The following is a 12,680-nucleotide window of genomic DNA, read 5'->3' as shown; positions in this document are numbered from 1 at the left end:
GGGGACCCACGCAGGTTCAACATGCGTATCGAGAAGTGTTATTTCTGTTCCGGGCGCATCTACTCTGGCCACGGGATGATGTTCGTACGCAACGATTGCAAGGTGTTCAGATTTTGTAAATCTAAACATCATAAAAACTTTTAAAAAGAAGAGCAATCCTCGCAAAGTTAGGTGGACCAAAGCATTCCGGAAAGCAGCTGGTAAAGAGCTTATAGTGGATAATTCATTTGAATTTGAAAAGCGTAGAAATGAACCTATCAGATACCAGCGAGAGCTATGGAATAAAACTACTGATGCAATGAAGAGAGTTGAAGAGATCAAACAGAAACGCCAAGCTAAATTTACAATGAACAGACTGAAGAAAAATAAAGAGCTACAGAAAGTTCAGGATATCAAAGAAGTCAAGCAAAACATCCATCTCATCCGAGCCCCTCCTGCAGCCAAAGGGAAGCATTTGGAAGAGAAAATGGTACAGCAGTTGCAAGAGAATGTGGATATGGAAGACGCTTCTTAAAAATCTCTGTAACCATTTGTTTTATGTGCACTTGAAAATGCCCTTTGGACACTTGGAACTGCTAAATTATTAGTTTATTTTTTACATAAGGTCACTTAAATGAAAAGTGATTAAAATATATCTTTTCTACATTGCCGTCTATAAAACATCAGATATTACTGATGTTACATTGCATCTCAGTGTTAAATCTTCACCGACAGATGTACTTATGTAAATCATGAAAATTCTGCTTATAATATAGAAGTGAATTGTGGATGTAAAATGCTTATTCCATTTGGATAATGGCACAGGGAAGCCTTTGTATAATAAGTAATGGCAAAAATTCATGGTTAGTGATGTATAAAATAAAATATTCTTTGCAGTAAAATACTCCCTTTATTAATGTTATAGAAGAGGGGATATGACAAGGAAATAACAATTTGTATGACAGTGTGAAATACTATTTTCATTTTAGTATTTCCTGTTTTGGTTTATTTGCATCTCAGAAGAGCATAATGATATTGTTTGATGAAGCCTAATTGTGCTGGACTGTTTTGACCTGGTTTAACGCTTCTCATAGATAGTTTTGGATGTTGGGGATGAGAACTGAATAATCTTTGTCTGGAGTGACACTACACTCTAGAATTTCCACTTTGGAGAATACTCAGTTCCAACTTGTGACTCCTGGTAGAACAAACTTTATTTTTCTAGCCTACCAATGATCTAGAAGCAGAGGAATCCCAATGCCTTTTAAAAGTTACGTGGTTTTCTTTTAAAAAGCTCCTGTTTTTGGAAAGTAGAATTTATGGGTACAACATCTGCTCATTATTTGCACATAAAATAAAACCACTCAAAAAGTAAAAAAAAAACCAAAACTTTATTTCCCAACAAAGTTTGTTATCTTTAAACAATAACATAGAATAGCAACATAATTTTCAGTGAAATAACATTTATATTTTATTCAATTAGAAGGATATAATTTTTCATTACAGCTCATTATTTCCTAAAAACAAGGTACAAATATTTAAGGAACAAAACAAAGGCACTACCTTATTCAAAGATTATCAGTACTCAGTATGAACAAGTACTCATCAAATCCCCAAGTATGAGCAAAGAAACCAGGACTCTTATCAAAAACAGACTTTAAATGACTTCTTATTTGCCAAGCACTGTGCTAGGTTCTTTACACTTATTAAATTCTATGTCACAAGAAAAATTCGATAACTACCATCACTGAAACTTTTAAGTTTCTGAGGCTCAGATAACTTAACTACTTAGGAAAAGATCAAATGGAAAGCTAGAATTTCAACTCATGTTTATGGAATTCCAAAGCCCATATGTTTTCACAATTTATACAGGTAGAAAGCAAACCAAGAGAAAATGAAGTTCAGAGAAACAAAGATGTTGAGAAATAACCTTTTATTTTAAGAATTCTGATCTGTATGATCATTTAGTCAATTACTACCTTTGGATAACAAATATTAAGGACAGAAGAAAAAAGGATATAACATTGCTACAGCATAATAGTAAAAAGACTGTGGGTTTTGAAATCAGGCAGAATTGGATTCGATTATAGTTTAACTACTTACTGACTCAACATAAGCTAAATCAAAATCATTCAAGCACTCAATCTTATTGACTAACAGAATAATTTGAGAGATTTCCACTAGTTATTTGGCTTAGTTTGTGACATTACTCAATATTGACAAAGAAATGTGTTTATTAAAAGTCTGTAAAATTATATCATTCAAGCATCTTTACATTAGTTTACAGTTTGGCTTGTACAGTATGTATAACCTTCCACTTTTTAAATATACTTTCATTCAAGTATTAAAATCCTCACACATTTATCCACTTTAATTTGATTACTGGTAATCAAGATGTGATTTTTAAAATACTACTGTCAATGTTTGGACAGCTGAAGCATAAAATAGAATCTTAGCCCCAAATAGAATTTCACTTCATTAATTTTCTGTGACAGATGAAGAGACATGAATCTGCAAAACAAGATACACTGAATTTTCTTTCTTCCTAAGATGCTATTAATAAATGCTAAAAGAATACAAAATCATACTTCACATTTGAAAAGTGAAAAAGATTCTTAAATTGGATGAAACTATTGAAATTATTCTCATAAATTTTAACTGAAACCTTGGAACTCAAATGTCACTTATATAGGAGCTGAATTATCATTTTATAAAACTGATTTTATCAAATTAGTATCACAGAAGTACATTTAGTAATTTATATAGGGTATTTACATTTTAATGTAAGTCTGAGAAATTCTTCCTTCAAAAAATTTACTTCTTTTTAAAACTGGAAAGACTGCCAATAAAACTATGCTAATCGATAAATCTTGAGGTTGAATATGAAAGGAAAAATTAAAGGAAATGGAAAAGACTTTACAGACACAAAGGTAAGGACTCTCTACCATTTATTCTGAGACTGTGATAGACAGCACCTTCCTTCCTTTACTTATAGACAAATAACTTTGCTTTTATGATTAATTCAGGAACTGCTTGGATATATTATAGGTAGAAAACTTATACCTATAGAGGATGGCTGAATAAGAGAGAAACAATCTTTAAAAATTAAATAATTATATTTAAAAGTAGCACTTTTCATTTACTGAACTAAGGTGTTAAAGATAATTAATACAAATTAACATTGGTAAAAGTTTTAGAAGTAGAGTGTAAAACTTCAGCTTTCTGAAGACGATTTTAGAGTACACATTTTAAATGTATACATGGACTTACCTAGAGATTTTAATTCTAGAAATTTAAGAAAATAACTGTACAAAGACATATGTATAAGGAAGTTCAATTAGATATTGTTTATAACAGAAGAAAGTTATAAACTACCTATATATCCACCACAAGGAGTGGGATAATCAAACATACTTGTTCATTTCATTATGGTATCATTCACTCAATATTTTTCAGCATTACTATGTGGCAGGTGAACTTGTCGGACACTGAAGTAAAGGTCACCCTTGTTATGCCTTAGCAAATAGCCTGGCTGCACTGTGTTTATGCCCTAGGGATCTGTGGAAGTTTGAACTTAAGAAGAGTGATGACTTAAGATATTTAGTGGAAGAAATTTCTAAGCAGCCAAGTGTTCAAGATGTGGCCTGGCTGCTTCTAACAATGTATGCTCAGATGTGGGAGCAAAGAAATGGCTTTAAGTTGGAATTTACATTTAAGAGATAAGCAGAATGTAAAAGTTTGAAAATTTTGCAGCCCTAGCCAGAAAAGCAGCAGCCCATTTTCAGGGGAAGAACCTAAGTAGGCTGTTGGGCAACCACTTGCTAGAGAGATCTGCATGACTAAAAGGGAGCCAGGAGCTGACAGCGAAGACAATTAAGAAAAGGCCTCGAAGGTATTTCAGAGATCTCAAGATCCCCCTCATCATGCACTCTGAGGACTAAAAGGAAAGAATGCTCAGTGCCCTGTGCCATGCCAGGAGACTGCTACTTGCATCCCAGCTGCTTCAGTTCCAGCCTCAGCTCAAAGGGGCACAGGTACAGCTCAGGTCACAACTCCAGAGGGCACAAGCCATAATCCCTGGCACTTTATACATGGTCTGATGTCTGCAGATGCTCAGAAGGCAAGCATGAAGGAGGTTTGGAGGACTCCACCTAGATTTCAGAGGATGTATGGAAAAGCCTGGTGCCCAGGCAGAAGCCTGCCACACAGGAAGGGCCCCCACAGGATATTCTACTAGGGCAGTGCATAGAGGAAATGTGGGGTTGGAACCCCCACACAGAGTCCCCACCTGGATACTGCCTAGTGGAGCTAGTAGAGGGAGGCTGCAACCCTCCAGATCCAAGGATGGTTGATTCACCAGCAGCTTACACCTTCTGCCTGGAAAAGCCACAAGTACTCAACCCCAACCCATGACAGCAGCCACGTGGGATGTATCCTGCAAAGTTAGAGGGCTGTAGCTGCCCAAGGCCTAGGGGTCCACCAGGATATGGGACATGGAGTCAAGGATTACATTACAGCTTTAAGATTTAGTGCCTGCCCTACTGTGTTTCAGACTTTCATGGGGCCTGTTACCCTTTGCTTTTGGCCAATTTCTCCCTTTGGTAACAGGAATGTTTACCCAATGCCTGTACCATCACTGTATCTTGGAAGTAAATAACTTGTTTTGATTTTACAGACTCATAGCAAATGAGTCTCAGATGACACTTAGGACATTGGACTTGATGTTGGAATGAGTTAAGCTATGGAGAAGAAATTATTGTAATTTGCCACATGAGAAGGACATGAGATTTGGGGGCCAGGAGTAGAATGATATCATTTGGGTATTCGTTCTCTCCAAATCTCATGCTGAAATTCAATCCCCAAGGGGGCCCCCCTCACTCTCTTGATCCTGCTCTCATTATGTGATGTGCCTGTTCCAGCTTCACATTCCATCATGGCTGTAAGGTTCCTGAGGCTCTCACCAGAAGCCACGGAGATGGTGCCATGCTTGTACAGCTTGCAGAACCATGAACCAACTAAACCTCTTTTATTTATAAATTATCCAGCCTCAGGTATTTCTTTATAGTAATGCAAAAACAGCCTAACACCTAAAATTGGCACATACCAGTAATTTTATTTACATGTAAGAATACATAATTTAATGGGAGAAGGATCTAAGATATCCTTAGAATACATCTGAAGTACAACCCATGTTGATTTTTTAAAAAAGAATGTTATCTGTTTATGAATATATGGATTAAAAAAGAATACACACTAAACTGTTAGCAGAATTATGGGCCATTTTCCCTTTCAACTTTGCATTTTTCTAAAGTACATGAATTCTTTTATAATGATCATATAGGATTTTTTAAAAAACTTTAAAGATATAGCTTTCCATTTGGGACAAAAGTTTAAAGCCACAAAAAAGAGGGTCATATTGATTTGAAGTGCATTTGGAGAGCAGTCCCTGATCCTAAATTTTATAGTATCTCCAAAAATATTTACAAAGACACAGAAAAAGACAAAAATTCTTAATGAAGTTGCAAACTAATAATAACTTCATATCATAAATTGGGATTGAAGTCTACTAACTATAAAACCTATGCTGTTCTACTTAGAATCATAACTGACAGTCAACTTTACCACTTAAAACAAGAACATACTAGTCAAAAAAGAAGAGTAAATTGATTCTTCATATCTTCCTACTTCCTATTCCATAGTTCAAAAATCCATGGTCTGGATCTGCCCCAAAACTTTATGGACATAATATTAAAATGTGATTGAAGGCCAAGCATGGTAGCTCCTGACTATAATCCCAGTACTCTGGGAGGCTGAGACAGGCAGAATGCTTGAGCTCAGGAATTTGAGAACAGCCTGGGCAAAACAGCAAGACTCAATCTCTACAGAAAATACAAAAATTAGCTGAGCATGGTAGTTTGCACCTGTAGTCCCATCTACTCGGAAAGCTGAGGCAGAAGTATCACTTGAGCCCAGGAAGCAGAAGTTGCAGTGAGCCAAGACTGCATCACTGCACTCCAGCCTGGGCACTAGAGTGAGACCCTGTCTCAAAAAAAGGAAAAGAAAATAAAACTTGAGTTATATATCTGGGGGAAAGTGACAGCAGTCATTACCATCCTAAATGAACACAACTTTCTCCCAGCACTCCCTTTACAACAACAACAAAAACTACTATTAAGAAGAATTTTAAGAAATCGGGACAATGAGAATACCACACAGTAAAGAAAGGCAACTTTGATGATGTAAATACGTTATAATTGAAAAAAAGAAAAACCCAGTGTTTAACTCAACCACAGACAAAAGAAAATACATAAATGCAAAGGTACTATTTAGAATAAAAAAGCAAAGGAAATTTATCATTTCTTTAAAAAAGATAAAAATCTAATCTGGAAAAATGAAACCAAAAACTAAAGAAAATCTAGGAAGGAGAAACATCTACAGAGAGGAAAGAAAAATTTCCATTACTATAAATACCTATGTAAAAATATAAATAATATGCTTAAACAAGAAAAAACAATTGACCAATATTGATAACATGTCATAACCCAAGAGTGTATGCCTAAGCTTCATTTTTTAAAAAAAGGTGTTTTTTTTTCCTTTTTTGAGACAGAGTCTGTCTCTGTCGTCAGGCTGGAGTGCAGTGGCTTGATCTTGGCTCACTGCAACCTCTGCCTCCTAGGTTCAAGTGATTCTCCTGCAACACCCTCCCAAGTAGCTGGGACTACAGGTGTGCGCCACCAGGCTCAACAATTTTTTTTTTTTTTTTTTTTTTTTTTTTTTTTTTTTTTAGTAGAGATGGGTTTTCACCATGGTCTTTATCTCCTGACTTCATGATCTGCCCGCCTTAGCCTCCCAAAGTCCTGGGATTACAGGCGTGAGCCACCACACCCAGCCAAAAAAAAAAAAAGAAAAAAAAAAAACGATATTAACTTTATCCTATGTACAGAAAGAGAGGGGGAGAAAGTTTCTGTCAGGTTGCAGAATTGTTTTACCCTACTTATAAGCTAATAAGTTAGCTTTTTTACTGTTTCATGGATTCTGGCAAAAGACAGAAGACTTCTGAGTCAGAAACAAAGAACTTGATTAATTGTGCACAGCAAGTAACATGAGCATTGGCATGTTTACATGGGTTCCCCATGGTCCCACATTCCATAAGGAGAAGATGGACCCACAAGAATTCTACACAGGCAGTGGGTATGGATCGCACCTAAAGAACACTGAGTGTGGGAAACCCATCATTTAATAATGAGCAGTAAATACGTGCCCTTTGTCCCAGGGGGAAACATTAACTTATTCCTCAAAGCCACTGACTGAAAACACCCTGAGAAAAAGCCATGGCAAAGAATAGTCAGGGCCTCACACGGCCTTGGCATAGTCTGCTTGTCTCTATTCAGACTTATCAGGGAACAGGCCTAGAACATGTGCATCTATAGGAGTAATCCAGACCTTCAGATGGGCAACTGCAAATTACTTTGACAGTGTGCAAGCCCCAAAGAGTGGTATTTTTAATCTGCCCATCTGTAGTCTTCCAAGTGGCAGACCAGACAGGTAGGCCACTGGTAACGGCACAAACATCAGTATAAATTGTATTACATTTCACCAAGGGCTCTGATTTTGTTCAGGGAGAGTATGACTCCCTTGAGTTCTGCCCACTGCACTGAGTATATTAACCACTTCAGCTTTTGGTTTTACAAGGCTCATGCTTGGTGGAATGGTAGCAGAGGCAGCCCACAGATCCCACTAGCTGTTAACTTACCTAAACATGCCAGCACCCTGGCCCAGGCATTTAGGGAAACCACTGTGAACCGAGGGCCCTTTTGAGCCAGTGATCTTACTTCTGGCAGTGAAATGGGTTATTTAGTTCACTCCGCACAGAGTAGCTGCCACTTTTTCACATATACTTGATATCACACTAGGGCCAAGCAGCTGTGCTTTTGAATACATCATTTCCATTTGAGCAGAGAGGCTTGCTGGGCCCCTTCCACCTTGCTATACACTGACTCCTAGTTGAACTATGTCAAAATGTAAACATCATATGGCTTCCATGGGTCAGGTGTTCAGTTTATAAAAACTTAATAGCAGCTTAAGAACTGTACATTTAAAAAGGAGTGTACTAAGTGGCTGAGTCAGGCAGGTGGCACTATTGTACTTGGAAACAATCTCTCTGGGTAGTCCAGCAGCTTTGAAGTCTATAAAGTTGTGATTGTCCTTTCTCCTCCTGGGACTGATTCTTTGTTTCTGCTGTACCACCCAAGAGTATCCATATGGTAGTCGCTGAATGACAGTGTTTCCCCCTGGGCTTCACAAACATTGACAGCATTCACAGCGTAAGCATGTAAAATACCAATACCAGTTATGTAATCAGAGCCAAGACAGTAATTAATCAGTCAAGTTTGAGTGCCTTTTCCTTTAGGAACACAGATCAAGGAACATGTATTGGGGCTATAACACAGTTATCAGGAGACTGCTATCACCCACCAAGAGCAAAGGGAGAAAGAGGTGGGCAGTGGAAAGAAATATAAGTGTTGACCTTTTTTCTCCTCGACCCATGGGCCCTTGTCCTTCCTCTTCCAGAAGCCATGTGTCAATCAACATCCCACCCATGACAGTCTCCAAAACTATCAAGAACTGTGAAAGTCTAAGGTATAATTTTACCTGACTTACAAACTAATAAGTTAGCCTTTTATTCTTTTATGGAGTCTGATAGAAGATGTAAGACTCCCAGGTCAAAGACAAATGACTTTATTGCTCATGACATAGAGCAAGCAGTATGAGCATTATTAATGCTTGCCCCCAAAGTCCCACAGGGGTGACAAATATAAACTTAGATGGATCCTACACAGTTGGCATATGTTTCAGTTAAGAAACACTGGGCTTGGGGAATCACTGCTTTATAGCAAGCAATAAAACATACTTGCTCCGTGCCCCCAATCCCAAAGGCAACCATTACCTCATTCCTCAAGGTTACTCACTGCAAACACAACCCTAAGAAAATGGCCCAGGTAAAGAGTGGTCAGGACCTTACACTTTTTACTGGTGAGACCAAGAAAGAACATGCAAGGACTCACAGGGCCCATGGCAGACTGCCTGTCCTAATAGTTTGATGTTAATTTGTTTGTAATCTTCAAGATATGTTAGTTTCTATAAATAATTACAACATCTGACATCAGAAACCAATGACAATATAATAAATTTTAAACATTACAAAATGTCCTTTAAAAGATGCTCTAGGAAAGGAAAAAATATACACTAGTGCTAACAATTTTATAGAGAGTCTAATAATGTCATAAAGGAATAGATAATTCCTATGCCATATTAACTCATCCAGGTAGGAATAATATGGTTGCCTAATTCACTATATGAAAGTAGAATGACTGATAAAATCAAAGATGTGAAATAATTTCAATAAATTTAAAGCTATTCATTTATTAAAAGAGAAGGATGAAAACAAAACAAAAGCAATCTTAATTCAAAAGCAAATTAAGGTAATATCCCACACCATTAAACAGCAGTTTTCCTCAGAAATATCCCACATCATTAATTAATATCCCACATAATAATTAATAATCTTAATTATTAATATGCCACACCATTAATCAGTTTTCCTCAGAATTGAAAAGAAGGTACAATATTTCAAAATATTTTGCAACACATTAGTATGTCCAATGGAAAAAACCTTGTATACATCTCGGTAGAAGAAAAAATGTTGATAAAATAATTATTTCTGCCTTTAAGTTTAAACAGATTTGAACAGAGAAACCTACAATGTTATCTGATAAGAGATTCAATACAACACAGATGTAAATTTTTTCTAAATTAACCAATAATTTTACCATAATTTGAATTAAATCCTAATAGAGCTTTTGGGAGAGGGTAACTTGGAGAGGAAAAGGATTCCAATGTAATTTAGAAGCATGAGCAAATACAAGGAGCTAAGACATTCTGGAGGAAAAACAGCCACAATGAAGAAGAAATCATTCTGTCAGAAACTGGATAATAAAGCGATAAATGTTAAAACAGTATGGCACTACTACAAGAAGTAGATAATGGAACATAATATAAATAGAATGAATACAACTGACTAACTACCTGAGGAAAAAAATTTGGATGGATTCTTACCTTTTGATTAAAATAAATTATAGACAGATTAAAATTTAATGTAAAATAAAAGGAAAAACTTCAAGAAAGCTACTGCAAAGAATTAGTAAAATCTCCCAATCAGGTTTGGGAAAAACTGTTATTATAAAAACAATATAAAAGTCACATACACAGGAAAGTTTGGCTACATAAAAATAGAAGCCTTTTGTATATTAAAATCAATACAAGTATAAGAAAATATTAGAAAAGGTTTAACAAGTGAAAGAAGTATTAATATGCATAAATATATATTACCATTTAATAGAGCTCTTTGAAAATTAAAGAAACTTACTTTTCAAAGTATAGTCAGGCAACAAAAATACAGTGATATATTACTCTGTAAAAAAATCACTAATAAATTAATAATTTACTTGACTTGCCATTTTTGAATTAAATACTTGTAAAAAAGCAAAAAAATAGTTTTGAATACAGAAAGCAAACTCATCTATATTATTGTTCTGATTATTAACTTTGTTATTCCCTAGGTATATATTCAGTTTATATTTAAAGAGATATCGACCAAATAAATTCATAGCTTTGCCTGTTTAGTTCACAAAACAATTTATGCTTATATGAAACATATTTGATATATTTTATATTATTCTGGCAAAATTTTATTTTAAAATCAAAAGTTAATCAAGATAAAATGTTCTCAGATATATTAATGTGTTCAATACAAAGCACATTATTAAATATACAATGTCTTAGAATATTAATTTTTTATTATAAGAAGTTTCTGCTATTTAACTCTCCTCTCTCTATATAGCCACTTCTTTCATTATAGGCTACTATTAATTTACCTTGAAGCAGCCTTCTTCAGCAGCTTTTTGATCTCATTAATTTTACAGGTGTGCTTCTTATGGATAACCACAAATGCATTACAACCATCTGGTGGTGGCTCATCAGCTGCAATCTAAGATTTCAAAGATTATATTTAGCTACAGCAGTTGATAATTACAATATGATTTTAAAACCCTCACACATTACTTTGATTAAAATAACTCATCAACTACTATTAAGTTATTGCTCTAATTAAAGTAAAAAACATCTATATGTAGGTAGAATCTAAGAAATATTTTAATAAAATCAACTTTATCTTAGGAAAGACATGCTTCAAAGTTATTGAAAAAATTCTATTAAAATCTTATGATACTTCATTTCAATGATTTGTCCTCATAATTTCCTTATCCCAAATAACTATAAAAATTACAGAATATATTCAATTATTTTATAATCAATGACAACAATAATATAATCAATGATAGGTTATGGAACCAACTATAAACTTGTAGATCATTTTGAACTAAAGATGTTCATATTAAAGAGCTCTATGTACATGGCTATGTGCCTCTTTGTCAAATACAGTTTGGGTATTTTTACACACCTGCTGAAACATCTGAATAGCTGGAGAGTATGCCCTTATAGAGAAAGCAAACTTTAAGAGGTTGATGTGTAAATTGTCTAAAAACTGTCCAGCTTTCTTCAGGATTAAGTTGTAATAAGAATAATCTGATTCTATAAAAAAAGTCAAAAGAAAAAAATGTTAGTTTTTATACACGACAGATTGGCACATCTTCCACCATACAGCTGACTTAATCAATGACATATAATAATATCTGAAGTTTGGTTATGGATAATACTAGAGAAAAATGAAAAAATCAAGCACTCAGTTCTATAATCTACTTCATTTTGGATCTTCCAGTAATGTCCAAGTAATTAACATGAGATCAGGTGAAAATAATCTTGCCATTAAACTCTATTTGGAAACACAAGCATTTCAGACCAACTTACTCCAAAGTTGTGGAGTTATATTACAAGGATAATATATAATAAGTCCTACCTACAAGGCATAAATTAAGAACAGCAGAAAGGTTAAAGAATATGATTCTTAATAAATTTTAAAGTACCTGTAGGAATAAATTCTACTGAGATTTAGTGCCAATAGCCAAGTATAATTAGTGTATCCAGAATACTTTTAGGAGACAAAATTTGAACGAGGTGCACACCCCAATTAAAGCTCTTATCACCTAATAGTGTACTTCACTGTTTGGCTGTCTCTTTCATTATATTTTGAAGTCCTGAGAATGTACATTTAACTCATCTTCGTATTCCCATCATCTTAAAAGTAGTGCAAGATTTCTCATGACTAAAAATTTTCTCAGAAAAAAATTTTGAAAGGAAAAATTATTTGCTTTTGGAAATACTTCAGTTTAAAATGTTATTAAAAGCATGTCTGATCTCTTTGTTTTTAAAATCTACTTTGTAAAATCACAAAATTGCTGAACTTCAATGTTGCCTGAGCCAAACAGGCTTCAGTAAAGGACACTTAAAACATCTGAAATTATAGTTTATCTTACGTTTACACTCAGGAACAAAATAATAAACTATTTTAATTACCAACAGTAAGAAGATCTCTCTATATCTAAATAGCTAAAGATTTCACTCTTAAGCAATTCCACGTTCATCTATTCTAGTCTCTTTAGAGATAGGAAAATAATAAACCTTTCTTTACAATAAAGTCTCTGCTGTTAAAATCTAATTCCAAATTTATCTTTAAGCTACTTACC

At 34.7% G+C, this 12,680-nt stretch overlaps 1 protein-coding gene and 1 pseudogene across 2 annotated transcripts in view; one reads left to right on the top strand and one right to left on the bottom strand.

The window, feature by feature from the left end:
- UGGT2 (UDP-glucose glycoprotein glucosyltransferase 2) overlaps positions 1-12,680 on the bottom strand; it is a 246,456-nt gene that overhangs the window by 215,132 nt on the left and 18,644 nt on the right. For both annotated transcript variants that reach the window (XM_012458621.2, XM_012458622.2), the window contains exons 3-4: positions 11,498-11,628; positions 10,914-11,026 (exon numbers count right to left, since the gene is read on the bottom strand). In XM_012458621.2, coding sequence (XP_012314044.1) covers positions 10,914-11,026; positions 11,498-11,628 — 244 coding nt within the window. The remainder of the gene's footprint in view (positions 1-10,913; positions 11,027-11,497; positions 11,629-12,680) is intronic.
- Positions 22-514, top strand: LOC105721554 (probable ribosome biogenesis protein RLP24; annotated as a pseudogene).

Source organism: Aotus nancymaae, unplaced genomic scaffold (assembly GCF_030222135.1).
Source record: "Aotus nancymaae isolate 86718 unplaced genomic scaffold, 86718_ANA_hifiasm-v0.15.2.pri h1tg000048l, whole genome shotgun sequence".
Lineage (NCBI taxonomy): Eukaryota > Metazoa > Chordata > Mammalia > Primates > Aotidae > Aotus > Aotus nancymaae.
Note: the sequence above shows the minus strand (reverse complement) of the source record. Positions and strands in the feature narration are given on the sequence as shown.